The sequence below is a fragment of the Humulus lupulus genome, chromosome X (genome assembly GCF_963169125.1).
Source record: "Humulus lupulus chromosome X, drHumLupu1.1, whole genome shotgun sequence".
In the NCBI taxonomy this organism is placed as follows: Eukaryota; Viridiplantae; Streptophyta; class Magnoliopsida; order Rosales; family Cannabaceae; genus Humulus; species Humulus lupulus.
The window spans coordinates 1971002-1997837 of record NC_084802.1 but is presented as its reverse complement, the minus strand read 5'-3'; the positions used below and the strand labels follow the sequence as shown (position 1 = coordinate 1997837).

The 26836-nt window shown below is 31.1% G+C and overlaps 2 protein-coding genes across 3 annotated transcripts; both read left to right on the top strand.

Moving 5' to 3' along the window:
• Window positions 1–3901: 3901 nt before the first annotated feature.
• On the top strand, window positions 3902–7618 carry LOC133805263 (IQ domain-containing protein IQM1-like). Of its 2 annotated transcripts, none has more exons than XM_062243396.1 (9): window positions 3902–4222; window positions 4765–5131; window positions 5222–5336; window positions 5438–5503; window positions 5789–5877; window positions 5969–6056; window positions 6146–6376; window positions 6922–7023; window positions 7107–7618. In XM_062243396.1, exons 2-9 carry the CDS (start codon window positions 4785–4787, stop codon window positions 7593–7595), a joined length of 1527 nt encoding a protein of 508 aa, XP_062099380.1. In that variant the 5' UTR covers window positions 3902–4222; window positions 4765–4784; the 3' UTR covers window positions 7596–7618. The 2 variants fall into 2 exon arrangements, with proteins under 2 accessions (XP_062099380.1, XP_062099379.1); XM_062243395.1 differs by having other exon boundaries at window positions 4661–5131.
• Window positions 7619–15048: 7430 nt separating this feature from the next.
• On the top strand, window positions 15049–17585 carry LOC133804455 (protein IQ-DOMAIN 6). Its single transcript, XM_062242613.1, has 5 exons — window positions 15049–15402; window positions 15495–15737; window positions 16158–16385; window positions 16476–16589; window positions 16664–17585. Exons 1-5 carry the CDS (start codon window positions 15337–15339, stop codon window positions 17375–17377), a joined length of 1365 nt encoding a protein of 454 aa, XP_062098597.1. The 5' UTR covers window positions 15049–15336; the 3' UTR covers window positions 17378–17585.
• Window positions 17586–26836: the final 9251 nt, after the last annotated feature.

Below are 26836 nucleotides of genomic sequence, written 5' to 3'. Positions count from 1 at the left end.
GTCGCAATAAAAGTCATCGATGTAGACTGCTTTTCTTATAGTGGTACCATATTTGATTGGATAAAATGTATTAAATTAATTAAAAAAATATATTGGATTGTCTCAAACGTAATTGCATGTCAGGGTGTGCAAAAATGATCAAATCCAATTAGAACCGACCGATTCAATTACAACTAACCGCCAAAAATTGGATATCCAATTATGATTTGATCGAAATCAGATCAGATTTTGAAGAACCAAATTGGATCAGATCGGTTGTTGGATGATGTATGCAAAAATCCAACAAAATCAAATCGATCCAGTTGTATATATATTTTATTTATTTATTTAGGATTATACTTATAGTTTATGTTCTATTTGTATGATGTTGTATCATTTTGAACAAATTAATCTTTCTATTTCTATTATTATGAATTATTTGAACAAATTAAGTTAAATAAATACTAAAAAATATTGGATAAATCTAATCCGATCAAATACATAAGCAACGAGATACATCCAATAGATAAAACCAATCAAATCTAATTGATAGTTGGATCGAATCGGTTGAAACAAATTAATTAGATTAGATTAGTAGTGAAAATCCAACGTCTAATAAATAATTAAATTGGATCAAATATATCTAAAAACATTATATGTGATACAATAAATATCCCTAATTGCATGTAATCTCTTCTCAATAATCTTAAGAGCCCTAGTATAGTTGGTCAACAAGTCGACAATTCATAAAAATCCACAATGCGAGTCCCTCCACGCGGCTAACACGACTTTGGAGAAACTATTTATTTAGTTATATTACATATTTCAGCACACGAGTATATATATATAAATATATATATATATTTATATATACAACTTTTGTACTACTAGAGGTGATTGAATATTGAAGATAAAGTAATTAAAGACAAAAAAGACAAGTGGTTAGAGCTGAGCTAAGCAATAAAAGCTCTCCATGCAAGTGGATATATCATATATATATATATACATACATAAATATATATATATCAAAATAATTAATATTAATTGTGCTTACCTAACACCCTCAAAAGGGGACAATACTCTTTAATAGAATTCACTATACATAATGATGAAAACGAATCTTGTAATATCACTATTTGACCTTCTTACCTGTGTTTGTATTATTTGGACGTCAATTTTTATCATAATAATAATAATAATAAATAATTAAATGTAAGACCAAAATTTCTTATTTCTCTTTCTCGTTCTTAAACCAACTACGTAGTACTAATTTATATATATATATATATATATGATTTTTTTTTTGTTATATATATATATGATTTTTTTTTTGTTATATATATATGATATATTTTTTTTGTTATATATATATATTCTCTTGTTCTAGTTAGCTTCCGATTATATTTTGGAGGCACTGACCAATAAACAAACAAATTTAGGCCTTTAAAAGTCATGAAGATAAGTTCAAGACTCGTTCAAAATATGACATTTTTCCACAGAGAAAAAGAAAAAAGAGAAAACATATATATATATATGTTGACTTGTAAAATTCACTGTCAATGAATCGAAATGTCGACAGTGAAATTAAATAATTAGTATACATGAATAAATAAATTATTTGCTTCAACAAGGGATATTTGATGCATATTTTTTGTCTTTCTAATACATAAATTTTATTTTAGCAGGAATATAAATTGATATCAGAAGCATATTTGTAAAACTTTATGCATAAATAAGATAAAATATGAAAATAAATTCATATAAAATTTTATAATTAAATTAAAAATTCATGAGGCAGTTGCCCATTACTTATCTGCAACTAATTATAAGAGTTTGAGTTGGATTTCTTCAAATATTAAATTATGAGTTTCTATTCATGCACGAATGAATTTCCTACCCATAATTTAATGCATCATTAATAAATGTCACCATACCAATTTTAAATTCCAACCCAACAAAAAAAAATATTTAAAAAAAAAAAAGAGTATAGCAACCATTTGATGTGACATATTATTTTTGATGTAATTTAGTATCAAATTAAACATATTATAATTTAAAATAGTATAAATAGGACGGATTTTTAATTGTACTAATTAATATATGATAGTGTTGGACAACATAAAAGTTTTGTAACAATAATCAAAATAAAAATATCTCTATCACTATACCATATAATAAGTAAGTAATAATTAATATGTTAATATTGATAGATCATAAATACATAACATAATGTATCAACAATAAATGCTACGCTGCCAAATTTCAAACCCTATCCAACAAAAAGAAAAATATCTAAAAATTATATCTTTACTACAACACCAAATGAAGAGTGAGTAGTAGTTAGAGTGATGAGTGAGACAATCTCAATGTACACATAAAAATTATATGTAATGTTGTGTAATTAATCTTAATAATACAATTAAAGATGATATAATTACCACTTTAAAATATACATATTTATGGTTAAACTTTATTTTACAGTAAGATGTGTAAATATGCTATCGATCTCGGAGAGGCTAAGGAGTTGTCTATATTTTGACTTCCTTAGCTCTCTCCTAAGACAATGAGCATGTATGGTGGCTTGACTTTGTTAACTTTGTATTGGCTAATTCTTAGCCTCATTCCAATAAAGTATTCCATTTTATTAAAAAAAATATCTATATTGTTATCGGTGCAAGTTAATATCAGATTTAAGATAATTTAATTAAATTAAAATATACGAGATTCAACAATTAATTCGCATTAATGACGATAGGGTGTTAATATTTAGCATCTTAAAGTATCTAATACCGAATAAAATAGTACTGTATGGTTGATTAACAATAATTTATAATACTAATTATATTTAAATATGTGTGATTTAATATTAAGTTATACAATAGCGATATAAACTCCTCGAGATATTGGAGACCGGTAGTCACCTTAGCAATTCTCGTAACTAGGGCTGTGCAGAAACGATCCGATCCAATAACAAACCGACCGATCCAATGTCAACCGACCGCTAAAAATTGGATATCCAATCATGATTGGATTGGATCGGATGACATTTTTAAAAATCCAATATTGGATCGGTCGGTTCTTGGATGACATGTAAATCCAATGGATCCAACCGACCGATCCAATACCATCCAATTAATATTCAGATAAAAAATATATTATATATATTTTTTTAAAGTTAAAATATATTATATTTTATTATATTTACTGTATTTTTATTATTTGGATGAGTAATTAGTGTTTTTATAATTGAAATAATATTTTTTTAATAAAAAAATCAGCCTAAATAAAGGTTTTAAAAGATCGGATGGATCCGATTCGATCCAACGGATAACCAATGGATGCATCCAATGGATGGAACCGAACCGATCCAATCATCCATTGGATCGGATCGGATCGGTTGGTTAAAGATGATTGGATCGGATCGGTTCCAAAAATCCAACATCCAATTGGATGATTGGATCGGATCGGATGGGCTTAAAAACATTGGATGTCATCCAATGAACACCCCTACTCGTAACGATAAATGCACAATAAATGCACCACATGTAGTAGTTAATGTAATGATAAAATACATACTAATACAATATACTACACTCCGTACGTAATTGGTACTGTCACAAAATTTAATATTGTAATAATTTGCCATATAATAATCGAGTAAAGAAAAAAAGAAAAAGCTAAAAAGCAGTAGAAATCGATATCCATGACTCAGCCAAAGAAAAAAGAAATCAAAGACTATACTATACTGGCGACCTGAGAGAGTCAGTTGTTATGAATATGACCCATCTGAAAGAGTTAAAAACAGCGTGTACATTGTCGAAAAACCACTACCACCATTTTTAATATTTAGTGGTATTTTTGCAAAAGAAAATTAAAAAAATAAATAAAGGTGTTGTTTTTCTACCTTCTTTCTTTTTCTCCAAAGCAGCTTCCTTGAAGTTCTGGTAATACTGTCATAGACAACTATTACTACTACCCGCCATATTCGGTTTTCCACACTTACTTTTCAGAGCAGTCACCAACTTTGAAATTTCAAACCTTCTGTGTGTGTGTGTGTGTATATATAGAGAGAGGTGTACGTGTTATTATATCTCATCTTTGTGTGCTTTGTGTTAACTTGGTTTGTTGTTGACTCTCTCTCTTTCTCTCTCTCTTTTTTGATCTGATTTGGTTTGGAGAGAGATAAATATAGTAGAGGAGTAGTTGTTCTTCAAGTTCAAGCTTCTGGGGTTGGGATTTTCTGGTGAGTGAGTTTGATTTTTCTTGACTGTTTTTGATTTTGCTTGATGGGTTGTTTATATTTTTGAGCTTTTTGGCTTGGTTTGGATAAAGTTCTAATTTTTGTGGATTTCCCATGAAAAGGGTTTTTAGCTTTTGGTGTTTTCAATCAATATTCCTTGATTCCAATGTTTTTTTTTTCCCCTTTTTTTGTTTGTTTGCTATGAATCTTTTTTAAGTCAAAGTTTCAGTATTTTCTGCAATTTCTGGATTTACTATGAACAAAAGGAAAATTAGAGAGAAAATCTAATGGTTGAAGTAGTCTTAGAATGATAATGTTTGGTTTGTGTTTGTAAAAATGCAAAAGAGCTTACTGTTCTGATATTTTATGACCCTTTGAATTTTCTGGGCTTTTAAAACTGATACATCTATACATATGTGTATATATTCTTGGTATGAGCAGGTTCATCACAAGTTGAAGTTTGATTAAATTGATGGGTCTATCTCTTTCTGTGCTAATATCACCATGGAATGCTATCCTAAAGAATGAGTTTTTTGGTCTAACAGACACATTTGGAACAGCCATAATGAGGCCCATGAGGCTCAAGAAAGAAACCTCAGAGACTTTAATGAAAAAGAAGAGCATAGAAAGGTCACCAAGTGTCAAAACAAGAGAAGCTAACAGAGGAACAACAAAGCTTCAAACGCCTGATAAACTCGACAAATTAGTGATCGACAAAACCAACCACGAAACAAACATAAAACAGATACAAAAGCCCAAGATTTTGCTACCACAGCAACCAGAGTTTGTGTTCTCTAGTCCAAGACCAGTTTGTGAGCTTGATGCTGCAGCAACTACGGTTCAGAAAGTTTACAAGAGTTATAGGACTAGAAGAAACCTTGCTGATTGTGCAGTTGTGGTTGAAGAACTCTGGTTTGTGACCATACTTTTCCCCTCTTTTTTTATCATCATTAATATCATTATTCTTTGTTTAAACTTAAGTTTTGTGTTTGTGTTTTCTAGGTGGAAAGCTTTGGATTTTGCAGCTCTTAAAAGAAGTTCTGTGTCGTTTTTCAACATTGAGAAACCAGAGACTGCAACATCCAGATGGGCACGCGCCAGGACTAGAGCTGCCAAGGTTTATACCTTTACCTAATGATGTTTTATATATATATATATATATATATTATGTAGAGAAGAACTTTGGGACTAAACCATCAAAATTTTTATGTATGTCAGGTTGGGAAAGGCTTGTCTAAAGATGAGAAGGCTCAAAAACTAGCTTTACAACACTGGCTTGAAGCTGTAAGTTTATCCATTCATATTTTCAGTTTTTTCTTTACAAATTTATGAATAGTAGGTGTACAATTATTTGTTGTTGACTCGTATCAAATGGGTCCCAAAACTTTATCATCATTATTATTATTGTTTAGCACTATTCATTAATGAGTTGATTGGGTTCTGTTTTAAAAAATTTACTGTTGATTGGGTTGGGTTATGCATGATGATAATAACATTTCACATCAAGATTATGAACATATTTAATCAATGGACTAACATAAGTTTCATCTTGGTTTCTTTTTCTTATAGATTGATCCACGTCATCGGTATGGACATAATCTCCATTTCTACTATGATACTTGGTCTGACAGCAAGAGCACTCAGCCATTCTTTTACTGGTATATATATATATATTTTCATTTATATATATATATAAACATATTCATATATTCTTTTACTAATTGTACTCTATTATGGAAACTCATAAAGGTTGGATGTTGGTGATGGCAAAGACTTGATTATAAAGAAGTGCCCAAGAACTGTGCTACAACAGCAATGCATAAGATATCTTGGACCAGTAAGTCTAAGCCTCATTGTTTTTTATCATTATCTTACTTAATTACTTAATTAATCACATTGCTAATTAAACAATATTAATTAATGCAGATGGAGAGGGAGGCCTATGAAGTGATTGTGGAGAGTGGGAAACTTGTGCACAAGCAAACTGGGATACTAATCAACACTGTGGAAGGGTCAAAGTGGATATTTGTGCTAAGCACATCAAGAAATTTATATGTTGGCCAAAAGAAAAAAGGGGTCTTCCAACACTCTAGTTTTCTCTCTGGAGGGGCTACTACTGCAGCTGGAAGATTAGTTGCCCATGATGGTGTTCTAGAGGTGATAATTCTAAACCAACTACCTAATATTTGTGTTCGAGGGTTCGAATCTCTCTAGAATCTGAGGTCCGAGTTCCTCTGGATACCTATATAACAATTGTTATAGTTTTTTTTATGTTTTTTTAATATTTGTGTTTAAGGTTTCGAGTCCCTCCAAACTCCCTATACCTAATATTTGTGTTCGAGGGTTCGAATCTCTCTAGAATCTGAGGTTCGAGTTCCTCTGGATACCTACATAACAATTGTTATAGTTTTTGATGTTTTTTTAATATTTGTGTTTAAGGTTTCTAGTCCCTCCAAACTACCTATACCTAATATTTGTGTTCGAGGGTTCGAATCTCTCTAGAATCTGAGGTTCGAGTTCCTTTGGATACCTACGTAACAATTGTTATAGTTTGTCAAAATTCGATTTTTTTTGAATATTTGTGTTTTACATAACAATTGTTATAGTTTGTCAAAATTCACAGTACTATTTTGTTATTTTGTATATTATTGAATTGTTTGGAATTTGTACTTTTGGAGCTAACTTTGCCAATTCCTTTACAGGCTATATGGCCATACAGTGGTCATTATCTCCCAACAGAAGACAACTTTAGAGAATTCATTACTTTTCTTCAAGAACACAATGTAGACCTTAGCAATGTTAAGGTAATTAATTAACATTTATCATAACACTAATTTTCTTTACTATTAATAAATTAAAATTCACATTTTTATTTTTATTTTTTCAGAGATATTCAATAGATAGTGATGGAACTTCATTCAAAGATTGTAATGAGGAGGAGACTAAGACAAAGGTAGTCAACTCTTTCAAGTCAACCACGATCGATTTGGATATCAACGCCATTAACGCTACCACTACCGAGCAAGAACTAGATGCGGCGGCCGCCACCACCGCGGCCGCCATCAACAGCGGTGTGCCGCCGATGTTTGACATGGCAAAACGTTTGTCATGCAAATGGACAAGTGGGGTTGGTCCACGTATTGGGTGTGTTAGGGACTATCCTCAAGAGCTACAATCTCGAGCATTGGAACAAGTCAACTTATCTCCAAAAGTCAACCATGGCGGTTATGGCAGTTGTGTTCCGATCCCTTCTCCTCGGCCCAGCCCAAAGATTCGGGTCTCTCCCAGGCTTGCTTATATGGGCCTTCCAAGCCCAAGAGTGATGGCCCTTCCAAGTCCAAGAGTGATGCTGCCACCTTCCACTCCTGCCAATTAACAATGAAAAAAAAAAGAAAAGTACTCAATAATTGGACACTTCTTTTGTCCTTTCTATCTTAGCTTTATTAGCAAAATAGAATTGTTTAATTCTTTTATTTGTTTACTTATTTAGTTTTGAATCAGTTGGTTCTCTACTTGATGCAAGTTGTAAATATGTATTTTCATAAATAATGCAAATGATATTTTAGTATTCATAAAAAAATTATAGTCTCAATTTATACTTGTTATAAATAAGGGTAAATTTCATATTATAATATATGTTACATGTATTTTTTTTAATTTTAAAAAAATTGTCTCCATATATTAATAATTATATATTATGCTACACATCATAAGTTGTTGGAACTTTTGGAAAAGTAAAATGAGTTATTAAAAAATAAAAAAAATGTATTTGGTGTGTGAAATGGGAAAATTTCCCAAGTGGATTTGGAATAGTCTTCCAAGAGTAGATATAAAAAACAAGTGCAAAATATAATTTTTATTTTATTAATTTAAAACACGTTTAGAGCAGGTAAATTGATAGATTAAAATATCTATATAATTTCTCCCCCACGTTTAGAAAATGTTTTTTTTAGTTGATAAGCTGCTGTGTACACTTGGGACAGAGCTGAAAGCAATTTAGTCCGCGACTCAATCCAGAAAACTATATCGATTCCTATTTTATTTTCTACATCAACATAAGTAAAAAAGAACATATTTTTTTTGAATTGTTATCAAATTATTGAAGCCAAAATAATATTAATTATATCGATATTAAATTATTTTAATCTCATAATAATAAAAGAACTTTGGTTTTAACCACTGTATAGTGATTTTAATGTATTATATTAGTATATTTTGATTTTTGGGTTGACTAATTGAAACTCTTAACCATGTAATGGTGTGGATATATGGATTTAGTATAGTGTGAGCTCCCATATGCACATGTTTTTTGACCATAAAAAAATGTTTGATATGGCTAAAGATAAAAGAGAACATAAATGAATTAATAATTATTTATTTATTTTTTCTATATATATATTTTGTTTGAGAGAGATAATTTAGTGGGCTCCATTCAATTTTCTAATAATTTCACTTTTTTCTTCTACCAAATAAAGTTGTTGTATTTTTATTACTATTTTAGTGTTTTCAAAATCATGTCTATTTTTCTTTTTTAAAAAAGTAGAAGAATCGATAAAGCTCAAATTATTTTATTTCCAAGTACCATGCAACTTCAAAATCACATTATATATATTTTTTATACTCTACCAAATTTTATGCATATAATAAACCAGAAAGAAAAAAGTCCAAACTTTACTTTATATCTTCTTCCTCACCACTGATTTATCATCCTATTTTATCTTCTTTACCCTTTGTTTGGTTGATGAAAAAAGGGAGAGAAAATTAATTTTGTTGAGGAAAATGAAGGAAAGAAAAAAAATATGTTTGTTCTGTTGGAAAGAGAAAAATGAATGAAAAAAAAAATTAATATTTCAATGAGAATTTTTTCATATTAAAATTACTTATTTATTTATTATTATTATTATTTTTAGTTCTAAATTATAATTATCCTTTCATTTTATTTTCTTTCCTTTCCTTATTATCAAACAATATAAGATAAATATTTTTTTTTCCATCACTATTTTCTATCTCTCCTTTCATTTTTTTTTTACTTTCAACAAAACATAGTGTTAGAATTGCTTACCAATTACCACTTACTACTATAGATTTACTTTTATTTATTTATGAAAAAATATTATTTTGGTCCTTGTGTTTTTCCTGAATACGTGATCGACCCCTGTATTTTGTTAAATGACAATTCGAATCCTGTGTTTTACAAAATGGATCAAAATAGTACCCTAGAACCGATTTTGGTCAAAATATTTTCAATTATAAGATCAATTCTTAATTCGTTAGTGATGCAATGAGTTTAAAGAAGTAGAGAAAGTGGTCGAGGAGCTGAGAATGAAATATTAAATTTGAAATTTTATTTATCAAAATTAGGTATAAGTTATTATTTTGATCTATTTTGTAAAATACAAGATCTGAATTATCATTTAACAAAACACAAATACCGATCGCGTATTTAGGAAAAATACAAAGATCAAACTAGTATTTTCTCTTTATTTATTTACGACTTTCAAGAAAGAATGGTCAATGAATTTTCATTAAAAAAACACATTTAAACTCCAATTTATCATAATAAACTAATACTCATTATAGCATCTAAAAATTATTAATATATTGATATGAGAGTAAAAAAAAAATGAAGTGATGAGAATGAGAAAAGGGAAAAGGGGTTGGTTTCTTCGTTGTTTCTCATGTTTGTTTGTAAAGTAAATGCCAAAGAAACTCGATTGTTTATTCAGTCATAGTTGATTAGTCGAATCCAATGGAAATATTATGAGAATTGAAAGTGAATAAGTCGAAGCCTCGATCTCGATGTGAATAGATACATATCATAGCATTATTTATTAGTTTGTGTTGTGTTTACTTACATAGTTTTTAGTCACTGCCAACCCTCCTCGGTAATCTAACATTTTTAATGCTATGATGTCCTTCTCATATGCCAAGTTTGTCCACATATTGATGGAATAGTATGTTCAATATTATAACTTCTTTTAAGCAATAAAAGAAATTCTATTAGGTCAGTGTATGACAATTTTTTACTATGTAGAAATTAAGAAAAAGAATAATGATACGTACACGCAAAATGTGCATAATATGACATGAGATAAAATTTAGGAAAAAGAAAATGAACACACCAAAATTCCATAATATAATTTGACATAAGATGTAACAACAAAATAATACTAGAGATGAATTAAAATAGAAGATGTAAACGCACCAGCCATTGCTGTCCCCGGCCACAATGTGCATCGTCACCACCACAATAACCCTATTCGTCATCTTGTGACCAGAAAACACCCGATACCACCAAATGACAAGCATAGATTTGAGGCGCTCCCACCACACTGTTGCACCCGAGCTACACCATGAGGATGGAGCACGATGTAAGAGCTATGGCCTGCAACTAGGAGCGAGTGCAAAAGGGGATAAAGGTATCTAAAGAGAACAAATGAGGCAGCTAGGGTTTTTCCTTCTATGTATTTTTTTTAGAGTAATGATATATGTATCCAAAATAGGGTCTCTTGGCAAAATGATCTATTTTTTGAAGTCATTTTGCACTCTGACCTATTTTTGATAATTTTTTACAAAATTGTTTCTGACACTCCAGACAATTGGTCGAAATTTTTTAGACAGCTGGTCAAAAAATTCAGACAACTGATCAAAATTTTAGATAGAGATCATTTTGCAAAAAAATTATCAAAACTAGGCCAGAGTGCAAAATGACTTCAAAAAAAAGAAGAGAGGTCATTTTCACCAATTACTCATCCAAAATATGTACATAAATAATACACATAGTGACGTGACAATTTAGCATAACCAATCTTATTTATCAAAGTTAGGATCCACTATTTTAAAAAGTAGTGTTACGTCACTATGTATAATGTTTGGGTCCACATATAATTACTTTTTTTTTTAATAGGTGTTTAATAAAAGTGTCACTACTCACTAGGGAATAGGGATGTCAATTTAACCCGCGGGGAACATGACCCTCGTCACGAACCCGTCCCGTTTACATTGTAATTTATATTTTTAATATAAATATTATTAAAAATATATAATATAATAATTTTTATAAAAATATATATTTATTAATGGTGTAATTTATTGTTTTCTAATTATTTAATATTAAAAAGTATTGATTATTTTAATTTATTTTATCAATTTTAGAAAAAAAAATTAAATATTTTTATTAAATGGGTACTCGATGGGATCCCGATCCCGAGACAGAGTGAGGACGGGGGAGCCATCCCCGATCCTGCCCCGCCCCATTTACATCCCTACCAGGGAAACTATGAAATTGAAGGTAAGATAAAGTGAGTCTCCAATACAAATAAGATTTCAAATTATATATATATATAAATAATATTTTTCTAAAACATATAAATTTATTTTGGGGCTATTATTTATTTAAGGGTACAAGTATTAATGGACTTGCTCCATCTTGACTATCACATGTGTACAATTCAAGTGTGCCTTTCAAGTATCACTCTTGTAAGAAAAATAATGTACTGAACACACATTTTGCTTGGCCACAAATAAATATATATATCTTATTTTATTAAATGATCATGTGAGATTTGTACTTGTGTATTAATTATGGTAGTAAGAACCACAAATGTCCATTTATAATTTTCATCAAAATTCATATAATCCAAAGATTATTTTATAGAAAAGTAGCATGAGACAAAGAAAGTTTATGAATTAGAAAATTTTCAAAAATAGATGAGAATGTTACAATTCCGACATTATCATGATTTATGACATGGTAATTTGTATAGTTCCAAAAGCATGTGGATTTTTACCTATATATATATATTTATTTTTCCTAAATAAATAATCCAATTTTATATGGCATATTATATTAATTTGCTCAAATACAAACAACACCAGAGAAGTCCACATCATTTGTTTCAAATCAAAACCATGTGGGGACAGCAAACATCTCCATTTTTGAAAAACAAGTTCTTCACTTTGAATGAATACAAGGAAAAAGTTTCAATCTTTTATGATGATAAATCATAAAAAAACACGTGGCATTCACCAAATGGTGGTGGCCCACCATAAGAAAAAGTAATGAATTCACCAGATTTTTACAGCACTGACTTAGGGTGATCTCTTGTCTGGTTGCTTTCTGGCCTTTTTGTATCTTTTCATTTTACTAACACACACCTAATCCTAAAGCTTTTTTTTTTTGTTAGAATGTTATGTTTTGAATGAGCAATGATATGTTGCATTCAAAATATACACTTAAATATTATGTGCAGTAATGTAATAGTTTAGCCTAATCAATTATATTTGTTAAAATTAGGGTCTATTATTTTAAAAAGATCACTGCGTGTAATAGTTGGATGCATATTTTGGATGTACATATCGTTACTCATTTTGAATTTATTGAGATATATGTAAAACTATTTTAAATTTATGAATTTGTACATTGTAATAATTAATGAGAATGTTTAAGTTGGGTAGTACTTTTTACACTATAGGTACAACACACCTCTTAGATGGACATGTAGATATGTTCTTATCTCAATATTTTTTTTCACGACGGTGTTCTTTGTAGTTATACCTAACTTTCTGTGAGTTTTCTAGAAATGTTGAATAATTTACAGTGCCGAAAACAGAGTTCAAACAACTCGTTGCAAGCGTGCTTGTTTTTTTTATATGCATGTAAAATCAGTTGTTTAAACTTTATTTTTAGTACTGTAAATTATTTAGAAATTCTTAAAAACTTGTAGAAAGTTCATTATAGCTACAATGAACATTGTCATAAAAAAAAAATAGAATAAAAATACCCCTACACCCATCTATTGGGTAGCCATATTTTGTTTGGTTAAATTTAGAGCATCTTTTAAATTTGTCCAATATTTATATTTGAATTTGTCACCAGTTTAATATATATGGCTATTGGAGTCTAATACTAATACATTTTTTTTCTTCCCAAAACCAGATCAAGTAAAAAAAAAAAGTCAATAAATATTGTAAAATAAAATTATTTACAAATTAATTTAATTTTATGTGTGTATTTTAAGTGTGTGTCTAGCATTATTTTAAAATTAACATATTTATTTTCACAAAAATAAAGTAAATCCCAAATTCAAATCTATTTATTCAAAGTCCAAAAAAAATTCTTAAAAATATAATAAGTGCTTGGTAAACTATGTCGAGTTAGGAAGTATTGTTGTATATAGTTAACTTATTTTTATTTAAAAAAAAAGGATAAATAGTTAAATTATTGTTGTAAATAGTTAAAGAGAATAGTATTGCTAAGGAGCATCAGCACCCAGTAGTATCCAATACTATAAAAAAATCACATACTACTATTAACTAAATTCAATATTTAGTCTTATACATTTTAATTTAATAAATATTATGAAATAACGCTAATCATTCATATAGTCCACCTCATATAGTGTTGAACAAGTTAAAATGTCAAATAACAAGAGTGTTGCTATTTGACACCTTAAGGTGTCTAATACTACATTGATTAACGATACCTCATAATATTTATAAAATTCAAATAAGTGGGACCCATTATTAAATTTAAATGGGTGCTCTACTCCATCTTTTAAAATACCTCCTCAAAATACACATTTTTCTATTTTACTTATAAGTTTTATATTATACCATACATTAGTTTCTCTATATATTTCTCTGCATTATTTAAATATTATATCTTTAAACATATTTTATTACTTAAAATAAAATAAAATAATTGAAAAAAAATATATAAATATACTAAATGAAGAGAAAAAACTTATAAAGAAAAATAATAATATTAAAATATTATATAAATGATATGTAAATATGATGTAAATGTAGATATAGATTAATTTGAGTTTGTGCATAGCTATTATAAATATATGTATAAATGAGCTAATGGAAGATGTTTTTATGAGTTTTAGCTAAATATTATAGAGAAAGTGTATTACAAAATATATCAACAAAACATATAGTTTTATAATTTACCTCAAACTTTTACATTATACCATACATTTGCTTCTTTATTTTTTCTCTACATCATTTATATATTATATTTTTAAAAATATTTTATTCATTTTAAGAAATAAAATAATTAAATATAATAGTATCACACTCATATATATACAAAAGTTTATAAAAAAATAAAAAAAATATTTATAGCTTGATGAATAGTATTTCACTACACATAGAGAAATACTATTTATTTATGTAAAAAAATATAACTTTACATCATCTATTGGAAGACTACTTAACCAATTTTTCTCTATATTATAAAGAATAAATAGTTAAATTATTGTTGTAAATAGTTAAAGAGAATAGTATTGTTAAGGAGCACGAGGAAATGACATGCTACTATTAATTAAATTAAATATTGAGTCTTATATATTTTAATTTAATAAGTATTATGAAATAACGCTAATCATTCATATGGTCAACTTCATGTGGTGTCGAACAAGTTAAAATGTCAAATAACAAGAGTGCTGGTATTTGATATTTTAAGGTGTCCAATACCACATTAATTAACGATACCTCACGATTGATTAACGATACCTCATAATATTTATAAAATTCAAATAAGTGGGACCCAATATTAAATTACACTACGCCAGATGTCATTATTGGACACCAATGGTACTATTTCTCGAATAAAAACAATGTAAAGAGAATCCTAGATTGACATGTTCAATATCACATACACTATATATTATTCATCGTAAAATGAGATGAAAAAAAAAAAAATAGAGTCAATCATGCAAATAGTCCAACAAAGAGAGATAGTGAATGGTAACTATGTAATATTGGAGAAAACCAAGGTTAAATAATCACAAACCTCAATAAGAACACTGAGCGGGACTCAGTCTCATTTGTCCGTTGAGTTTTTGAATTTCAAACATAGAAGGACTTTTATTGGACCAGTAACTATCCCACATTCCCACTTCTCACCATTTCCCACTAAAGACACTACTCCCGTCTCTCTCTCTCTCTCCTCTCCACTCCCTTTCTCTCTCTAAAACACACATCTTTACTTTAAAGTTTCGACCTTTGAGTCTACATCCCTTTTAGAAAGAAAACCCTTTTGAATTTTGCTCTACTGTTCAAGCTACAAGAAGAAGAAGTGGGAGGGAAGCTCTGTTATTTGAGCAAAGATGGGAGCTTCAGGCAAATGGGTCAAAGCTTTTATAGGTTTGAAGAAGCCAGAGAAAGAAGAGCATGTAAGCTAAGCTTGGAAATCTTTGTTTTTTTGTTTGGTTCTGTGCTTAAGCTTGGTTTTTTTAATGTCTGTTCTCTATGTGTTTGTGTTTAGGAGAAGGTGGTGGTTAAGAGCAAGAAATGGAGACTATGGAGAAGTTCTTCAGGAGATATGGGGTCATGGAAAGGTTTCAAAGGGAGCCAAAGGGCGGCTTCTGAAGGCTCTGATTCTCCTCGTTTGGCTAATGCCTTCTCTGCTGCCATGGCTACTGTCGTTCGAGCTCCTCCTAGAGATTTCAGGGTTGTCAGACAAGAATGGGCTGCCATAAGGATCCAAACTGCTTTTCGTGGATTTTTGGTAAGTTGAGCTTAGTATTTTTTGAGTCTTTTCTGTCTTTTTTTCTTTAGCTGATAATAATGTATGCTGTCCTTAGATATCAAGTACAATCTTAGATCTCTTGTGTAGAAAGTTGAATTCTTAGCATGTTTTAAGTAACATTATACTACCTTGCTCTTGACAAGAAAAGAATGAAGTTCTTTTATAATCATAGTCACTAAGGATGGTAATAATTGCCTCAGTTAGCTTATGAATTTTGAGCTTCCTCGGTTTTGTATCATGGGATCTGTTTGTGAAATTGTTCTCAGCTGTGTTTGGTGATTGTTAACGATTCCCTCAGTTAGAACAAGGATGTGTTTGAGCAGCCTTGGTTTAGTATCATGTGATCTGTTTGTGAAAATGTTCTCAACTGTGCTTGGTGATTGGTACTTGGATTTTCAGGCAAGAAGGGCTTTGAGGGCCTTAAAAGGTATAGTGAGGCTTCAAGCACTAGTTCGAGGTCGACAAGTGAGGAAGCAGGCTGCTGTGACACTGAGGTGTATGCAGGCCCTTGTTAGAGTTCAAGCACGAGTTCGAGCTCGCCGTGTGAGGATGTCCATGGAAGGCCAAGCTGTGCAACAAATACTCGATGAACACCGCAGCAAGGCTGACCTCCTCAAACAAGCTGAGGTCTCTTCATTCATTCCCTTACTGGTGTAGTATGAAATTATAACTACGTGAAGCCATTTTCAACTCCTAAACCAATAATGTTTTTTTCAGGAAGGGTGGTGTGATAGCAAGGGAACATTAGATGATGTTAAAAGCAAGTTAAACATGAGGCAAGAAGGAGCTTTTAAGAGGGAGAGAGCCATTGCATACTCTCTAGCTCAAAAGGTATGTTGATTTGATAACACTTTTTTGTTTGTTTATCTTTTCAATTAGTAAGATTTTTCAACTTGGCTTTTCAGCAATGGAGATCGATCCAAGATTCGAATTCTCGAACAACTTGCTCTGGTTATTCTTTAAGGAATCAAGAGTTTGACAAGAGTAGCTGGGGATGGAGTTGGTTAGAGCGATGGATGGCAGCGAAGCCATGGGAGACAAGACTAATGGAACAATCCCAAGCTATTGACCCTTCAGAGATCACTCCTCCTACAAAGAATTCTTCAGATTCCTTAGTAGGCAAACGCTCAAAATCTTCAGAACCATCTTCGGTTAAAGTTAGAAGGAACAATGTGACCACAAGGATTTCAGCTAAACCTCCTCATCTTCAAATGGGGCAAGCCACTCGCTCATCTTCAAGTCCTAGTTCTGAATTTCGGTATGATGAGACTTCAGCCTCGTCTTCATTATGCACGTCTACAACTCCGATTTCAGGGAACACCATGTTGGCTTCGGATAGAACAGATGACAGCTCTTGCAGCCGGCCGAGTTACATGAGCCTGACCGAGTCTACCAAGGCCAAACAAAGGCTGTATAACCAGCAGCAGCAGCAGCAGCAGCAGCCATCGCATAGAATCAGGCAGTCCATGGATGAGTTTCAGTTCCTCAAGAAATCTGGTGTTTTCTGTAATGGTGATTCTAAAAGCATTGCTGGTTCAGACCATTCTTCTTTGCTCCACAACACAAAGCCACTCCATTTATCAACTCAGTTGGACAGGAACACCATGAAACTAAGGTGAAAGAAAGATCACACCAACAAACACCTTAGTTTTGAGAAAGATCAACAGCTTGTTGTTTCTTTTACCCTTTCAGTTTCGATTGTGTGTATTTAAGTTTTTTGTGGAAGTTGTGCCTCTGCCTCCTCCCCAAAAAACGAATGAGATTCCCTTAGATTTGCTTTTATTATAGTTTGTACAATAGTTCATTTATGATTAAATATTGTCTCCATCTTCATCTAGTAAGTATTCACATGCTCATGCATTGCACTAATGTACAAGAGAGTAATCTAAATATCAAGAGTATCTAATTGTGGTTGAATACTAGGCATGGCAAAATGGGGTGGTGAAGTGGGGGGCGGGGTGGGGCCCCGACCTGATAGGGCATCTTTGCCCCGGTAAAAATGCGGTGGAATTCGGGGCGGGGCGGCGCGCTATTCAAGTGGGGTGGGGCTGCCCCGTCCCACGACTGCTCCGTCCCGAATTTTTTTTTCTATACTTTTACCCAATTCTCTCATGCTACTTATATACATGCATTGTAGGTAAAATTGACATTTATATGTGGTTTAAAATATCATTAATTTTAAATAGACTAGAAAATAATTGTAAATATTGAAAAATATGCTTTATATAATTCATTATTATTCTTGTATTTATTTTTGTAAATTTTAAAATAAAAAAATATAAAATATAATATAATATAATATTTGAGGGTGTAGTTGATACGAAGTGTAAAAAATAAAGATTACAATAAAAAAAATATTTAGAGTTAAGAAAAATTCTAAAATTATAATTTAATGTTTCTTTAAAAAATAAAATTAAATGGGGAAATACGGCGGTGCAGACCCCCTATTTACATGCCTATTGAATACAAAATGTCTCTCTTTTGAATCTTGTTACTTACAATGTGACATATCATCATATTGTACAGAAGTGGGTTTTATCAAATTTTGAGTAAAGAGATATAAAAGAAATATGCAAGGATAGATATTTTTATTCCTTATACATTAAAACCTTTATATAATAATAGTTTGAGATGAAACTAATTTTATTCTAGTTGAGAGGTTATAACTGAATAGATGTATTGATGCGAAAAATTTACAAACACCATAATGTATCAACTATAACATCAATAATAATAAAATTCTCTATTAACTATTAGATATTTAAAAGTAACTTAAGTAATTCAAATGTAGAATAAATCCTTGATTTTCTCATTTGTGTACAAAGAAATGACAATACATATATTTATTTGATTATATATATAATTATTACTATATAGAGATATACTTTCTTAATGTGGGACTTAAAACGTATAACTAATTACATTTTAGAAGTTATTCTTATTTATAACTGGCCCAAATTGAGATCAATTTTTTTTATAATAAAATAGAGATTATTCTTATATAGAGATTTTACTCTAGTTTGTACAGTAATTTATTTGTGATAATTATTAAATATTGCTTCAATCTAAATATTCACATGGTCAAGAATTGGACTAATGAATGAATAAGAGTCACTTAAATCAAAGCATTGTGATTCATTACCATTTCTTTTAATCATTCTAAGCTTGAAACCATGCTTGAAGTTTAGAACAATGCCATACTCAAGCTCTTCCAATTCCATATTGGGAGAGTGTCTAAACAAGTAATTTCGATACAAATGAATGATTGTGAGCTTCTTTTTCTCTTGGAGTGAGAATTTAGTCATGAAAATTTTACTCCAAAACTCGATTATATGTAAGTATATAAGATTACAAACATTAACACTCAGCAGCGCATAAATGAGTGTCGACATTATACGAATATATATTTTAAATTATATTTAAATTTGTTATAAAACTTCAAATTTATACATATTGATTATATTAAGAGAAATTGGTGAAAATGTCATCTTTTTCTAAGTGATTTTGTACTCTGACCTACTTTTAATAATTTTTTGCAAAATGACATACGTTTAAAATTCAACCAGCTGTCTAAAATTTTCGATTACTTGTCTAAATTATGAGAGATCATTTTGTAAAAAATTATTAAAACTAGGCTAGAGTGCAAAATAACTTTAAAAAATAGATCATTTTAACAGATGACCCTTATATTAATTCATGTCATCATTCATATTATTTTGTATTAATTTTTTTATTTCTTAAATTTGATTAAAGTAGGATTGTCTGTTGGTACTCTATATCTATCAAGTTAATACCCTTTTGCTTAAATTAAATGGATATACTCTATAATTTTTTATGTTTTATATTTTTTGATATAATATTTTACTTGTTTATTTATGTCTTATATAAAATTATACAATTTTTATTATTATAATTTTTCAGTAAATTAATTATGTATGTCTATATTTACAAATATATATTTTGAGTAAAAATGATATTTCATTTTCCACCTAAATTTATATTAATATAGTAAATTTATATATATGGATTATATTAATTCATGTCATCACTCTTATTATGTTGTGTTGATTTTTTTTATTCTTAAATTTGATGAAAATAGGATTAATACTGTTTTTTACTTAAAATAAATATATAGGGAGTGACTACAACGCATCTTTTTTTTTGTATTATCGGTGCATCATTTTTTTATTTTCGGCACCTATATAGATATAATCCTAAATTTTTTTATATGACGGTGTACATTATAAATATCTAGAATATCCTGTAAATTTTGAAGAAATTCCAAATAAATTATGGTACCGAAAATAAGGTCTAAACTGTCTGTTGTACGCGTGCCTGTTTTTTTTTGTGTACGCGTGTAAAATTTGACAGTTTGAACTTTGTTTTCGACTTTGTAAACTATTCAGAATTTCTTAAAAATTTGCAGGATATTCTAAATACTTACAATGTACACCATCATATAAATTTTTTTTGGATTATATCTATCTAGGTGGAAAATAGAAAAATAATGCATCGGTGTTGCAAAAAAAAGAGATGCATTGTAGTCATTCCCATAATTTATAGTAAATACATTAACAAAAGTTCTATTTTCTATGGTTTTTTCAATACTCGTTTCACTCATAAAATCAATATTATTCAAACAAACCTTTAAACATGGTTTATGAAGATTAGCAATCAACTCAACTGAAACCATAAATGGAGTAGATGTGTTGGTTTATGAAATCGGAGAAGAAGATGAAGATGAAACTAATGGTGGTTAAATCAATTAAACCCAAAAAAGAATAGTTATAAAAAGTAATTGGGTTGGTTATGTATATACTACTAGTATTGTCCCACATCGGTAAACATGGTTTAAGATAATTATACTAATGATAATAAAATTGAAGATTAGAAATCAACTGCCATACCATACTATGTGTGTTGGTTTATGAAATGGGAGAATTCGTTGTCTCCAAAGGTGGAGAAGATGTCAATGAAAGATGGAAATAAAACTCCAAAACTCGGAATTTTCCATCATAGTTTAATAAGGTGTAGCGTGAAGGAGTACCATCGTCTTAGCAAAAAAGAATATAAGAATATTTTTATAATTAAGTTGAACTGAAAAAATATATCAATCTATCCTAGATAAAAATTGCAGGATTGCTTAGTTTTATTTATAGAAATTATTTTTATTAAATTTATATCATTGTCATATAAATTTTAAATAAAAAAACAATATAAAAGAGAAGTTGAAGGAGATGATATGACACTATAAAATCTGATTAAACCACTTTATTTATTTTCTCATTTGATCTAAATTTTTTTATTCATTTTATAGATTATAATAAAAAAAATTAATTCTCATTCTACTTCTTAACTATTTAATCATTAAAAATTACTAAAAAAAGAATTAATTTTAAAAAAATATTATACTTTTACTTCTTAACTACCATACACGATTAAAATAAATACCCATAGTGTTTTTGAGGTTTTTTTTTAAATAAGAAAACATATATTAATTTGAATTAAAAAACTAATAAACTAACAAAAGAATAAAGTGTTTTGTAACCGCAAGATTATTATTATTATTATTACAATAAATGGCTATGGGATGAAATTTTCTTACTTAAACGAATATTCCACAACTAACTTTTTTTTAACCAACATTTTTAGCTCAAATAAAAAAACTATTACAATAGTTTTTATTTTTACCAACCATTTTTCAACCTTTCAAGTTACTTTTTTTCTTTTTAGAAACCAAATTAATCTTTTCCAAAATTTCCAAAGAGGTTTTTCTAATTTCAAACTACAGTATCTTGCTAATAATACCCTGACATAGTTCTTCTCCAACACAAAGATATTGGAAAGGAGTAAAACAAGTATTTCATTATCTTCAAGGAACAATAGATATGGGCTTGTTTTATTCATATAATTCTAAGCCAGATCTAGTTGGTTAGCATATTGTAATGCCCCGAATTCTCCGATATGGTTTAATGGCGGGATTAATAGGCCGGGAGGGCCATACTTACTTAATTATGTCATTAATTGATAATATGCATGTATATGTGAATTATATTATGATATAATATTATATGCATGCATATGGGTCCACATTTGAATATTAGGGTGTTTTGATAATTTGGCCAGGTATATTTGTGTATTTGGATGCATATTGTGATTTGTGAATGAGATCCCATTATTATGGAGATATTTTTGAGCTATTCGGCATGAGCCGGTCTTATATTATGAGTTAGTGGTTTTGTCATAACGATGGTCTTTTATTGGGATATTGAGTAATGAGAATGTTTATTTGATGATAAATTGAGAGTTATTGAGGTTAGGATGAAATTTTGGAAGTTTTGACTATAATGTCCCCGGGGGTGTTTTTGGGACCCCGAGCACTAGGTTTTATTTGAGGTTACTTAAGCTTGAAGTTAGCTTGTCAGATAGAACGTACGTTAAAAAAACCTCTCGTTCTTTCCCGTTAGTTCGTTTTACCGTTCGAAGCGTTTTTGAAGATATCTCGAGTTCTAGGAGTCGGAATCAAGCGAGGATCGAGGCATAGCGATCCTAGGAAAGATTATAAGCTTTTTGACCGAAGGATTCGACGAGAAACAACCCAATCAAATGTAATCTAAGTTTTAAGTTTTGAGTTTTTAGAGTTTCTAACCTTAGAATTGGATTTTGTGAATCGTTGAGTTTTTAGTTCGTTTAAGCCTCGGGTTTTGATGGTTTTGGATCATTGGGAAGCTTGGGAGCTTTGATTTGATGATTTGGAAGTGTTTAGGTATGATTTTGGAGGCTTTGGAATGATGAAAAACGTGTTTGGGGATGGCTATGGGTTGGGGGCCACGGCCCTGTTCTTGGGCGCCGTGGCCCTAGCTCGGTGAAGCAGGTGGAGCGATTTCACTCTTGCTGGGCGCCGCAGCCCTTGGTGTTGGGCGCCGCGGCCTTTGCTCCTGGAGTGGTTGGGGGCCGCGGCCCAAGGTGTTAGGGCCGCAGCCCTTGAGCAGGGTTGAGCCCGTTTGAGTGTTTTGGCCCCGGGATCATGGTTTTAGGCCTCAAGATCGTTCCTACTACCCGGATTAGTGGGGATTGATGTCCCGGAGGCTAGATCTTGGTTTGGGAACCCTTGATTATCGTTTTATTGATGGTGTCCCATATTTGGTTATGACTAGGTGACCGCTAAAGGACTAAAAGTCAGATCGTTCTCAAGGGTCGTTCTTTTATTCATTCTCGCTCGAATTAGAGTTAAGAAAATTGTACCCCATATGTGACATGCATGGTTATTCTTGAGGCATGTTGATTGTGTAAATGTGGACATGAATTGATTATTGAATGCTTAGCAAATCTTGCTCACTTGTGCATGGTACTGACTAATTAGTCAGATTTGGCAAAGGTGTCAGTATCAACTGTACGCTGAGACTTATTAGTCAAGTTTGGCAGTGGTACTGGGCACTGGTCACTGGTCACACAGTGCTGACTTATAAGTCAGGACGGCCTTAGCGTATTCAACGCAAGCCAATAAATATTAGATCTAATCGACATCTGCATTAAATGACTCAGAAGAGCGTTAATGCCGGACCGACCTCAAGTTCGATGAAAACTAAAAGTGCTTGTGTGACTTACCCATCAGTCACTCATCTGTTAAGTTAGAGACTTACCCATCTGTCTCTCATCTGTTTAAGCTAGTGGCTTACCCAGCAGTCACTCATCTGTTTAAGCTAATGACTTACCCAGCAGTCCTATTCTGTTTAAATTAGTGACTTGCTTGTCAGTCACTCATTATGGTTTACCAGAACCTCAAGTGATATTCACTCATCTGTTTAAGAGCTATAAGCTCTGTGTGATTATAATAATAATCATTTGATAATGTTTATATTCAATACTGTGTTTTCTTGCTGGGTCTTGGCTCATGGGTGCTATGTGGTGCAGGTAAAGGGAAAGAAAAGCTCACCCAGCCTTGAGTGGAGAGCTTAGGTGGTGATGTGTACATATGCGGCCGCTTGGCCACCACGACCAAGGAGTTCTCAGAGGAACTAGGGGGTTTACCCTATTTTTGCTGCTTAGGTCGGTAGGGTTGTAAATTTGAAACAGTAGTGACCACTTTGTGTTATAAATAACTTGTAAATGTTTTGATGAGCACATGAACAATTTATATACTTAATAAAATATATCCTTTTATTTTTATTGGTTTTCTATCTTAGTCTGTTAATAACACTTAGAAGCACGTCTTTAACCAAAGGACTCGGGTAGCGGGTCAAATTTCCGGTTCACTGTTCACCGTAACTGTTCTGGGGTAGCCAAAGTGTTACACATATGCTGGTTATTTATCTGATCAATCCACACAAAGGTTGATCTCAATTAGGTTATCTATTCACAAATAGTGATAATGCTATATCATGGAGATCAACGAAACAAACCTTAACGACAACTTCATCAAATCATGTGAAATTCTTGCAATCCATGAAGCTAGTCGAGAGTGTGTATGGCTAAGATTGATAACCCAACATATTCGAGAGGGACGCAGTCTGCACTCCACTAAAAAGACTCTGACAGTGTTATTTGAAGATAATGTTGCATGTATAACTCAACTAAAAGGAGGATACATTAAAGGAGACAGAACAAAGCATATTTTTTCTGAAATTTTTCTTCACACATGATCTTAATAAAAGTGGGGATATCAATGTTCAACAAATTCGTTCAAAAGATAATCTGTCATATTTATTCACTAAAGCATTACCTACTGTGACCCTTAAAAGATTGAGATATGGTATAGGAATGCGTCACTTGAGAGACTTAAAGTAATCCTGCTATAAGGAAGAGAAAATACATACTGCATTATTTTTCCCTTAACCAAGGTTTTATCCTACTGGATTTTCCTGGTAAGGTTTTTAATGATGTAGTTATTGATACATATTATACAAAAGAATATAGTACTCTTTTCCCTCACTAGATTTTTTTTCCATAGGGTTTTTGTTCTAGTAAGGTTTTAATGAGGCTTATTATTAATAATGGATATCCAAAGGGGAGTATTATGAAATAATTGTGTGGATATCCATGTAATTTCATAAGTCTACAAAATTCTACAATGACTTTACATTTTCCACAAAGACCTTGTAAATTCCACAAGATATACATTAAATAAGACCATTTGTAAATGTCATAGAAATTTACCATTTACTTTCTCATTTACTATGTATATTTTGAAAGCCTATAAACAGAGGCCTTGTAATTAATGAAGATGAAGGGCACATGAATGAAACCATATTCTACTATCTAGTTTTCTCTCTATTGTCATTATATATTTTCTAGATATTGTGTTCTTTTATAGATAATATTCATTTAATTCTCAACAAGACTCAAATTATTGTTGGATACAAATTGTCTGCCTCTTTTGAGTCCTATTACTTAAAATGTGACATCATCATTTTGTATAGATGTAAGTTTTTATCAAATTGAGTAAAGAGGTGTATTAAATAAATAGAGAAATTGGTGAAAATAGCTTATTTTTTTAAGTGGTTTTGCACTCTGGCTTACTTTTGATAATTTTTTACAAAATGACATCTGTCTAAAATTCGACCAATTATCTAAATTTTTCGACCAGCTGTCTAAAATTTCCGACCGAATGTCTACATTTTTCGACCACCTGTCTAAATTTTCGATTAGCTGTTGTTATACCCAAAAATTAGAGATCAATGACGTGGCAATAATAGTGACAAGTGGCAGTGCATGGTCCGTAAAAGACACATTAAATAGTCAATAAATACATTGACTCCTCAGAGTTGTGATAGAGTGACCCGGTAGACTGACGAAGAATTGGGACTGCTTGAAAGATGTCATAACCAAGCCAAGTGCACCTTGGTCCGAGGAAAGCTAAGGAGAGTGCATCCTAGGAGGCTAAGGAGAGTGCATCCGAGGAGAACTCAAGAGAGTGGTCCTAGGAGACCCCAAGGATGTGGTCCTAGGAGACCCAAAGAGAGTGATCCTAGGAGACCCCAAGGATGAGGAGAGAAGTGCATGTCCTACCACCATGCACGTCCGACCAACAAGTGTATGTCCTACCACCATGCACATGTCCGACCAGCACTTGCATGAGTGGTCAGTAGGAGAGGTGGATCAACTAGCTAGAGGAGGACTAAGTCAAGATTCCCATAAACAACTTCAACAAGATATGCGGGAATCTCTCATTCTTCCCACAAATGGGTGGTTTGTTACATTTTGAATTTTGAATGTTTCTTTGTAATTTAAATGTAATAAATATAATAAAATATCTCGGTTCTAGGGGATACCGTATGTATGACCCTAAGCCTATAAATAGAGGGCTTATGGGATGAGAGAGGGGCTTCTTCTGCTTCTTCTTTCTAGAGAGAGAAAATTTGGGTCTGAGTATTCTAGAGAGAGAAAACTTGGGTCTGAGTATTCTAGAGAGAGAAAGTGCTGGCATTTGAAAGAATTCTTGTATCTTTGCAATCTGTACTGGAGAAACTCAGTTGGCTCAGTCCATCTGATCTTGAGTACAGATCTATAAATCACAACTCTAAGTGGATTAGGCTACTACCGACAATCGGGGCTGAACCACTATAAAAATCTTGTGTGTTCTTTATTTGCTTTATTAAACCGTCTGTGTCGTTTAAATTCTCTTAAAGGTTTGTCGTTTTTGACGTTCTCACGTCGTTGGCTAAAAACACAGTCAATAGCTGTCTAAATTATGAGAGACTATTTTGCAAAGAATTATTAAAACTATGCTAGAGTGCAAAATAACTTTAAAAAATAGGTGATTTTTCCGAGAGACTCTAAATAAATATTGCTTCAATCTTCATCTTGTAAGTATTCACATGGTCAACAATTGGACATATGACTAAGAGTCATCTAATTATAGTTGAATAGAAATCTTCTGTACTCAAAATTTGACATATCATCATTTTGTATAAAAGTGGGTTTTATCAAAATTTTGAGTAAAAACATGTAAAGGAAATACATTCATATTAATCATGATACTACCTCTATCTTCATATAGAAAGTATATATTCACAAGGCAAAATAGTTCATCTAGTAAGTATTTGCATGGTACTAATGAATAAGTATAAGAGTTACAC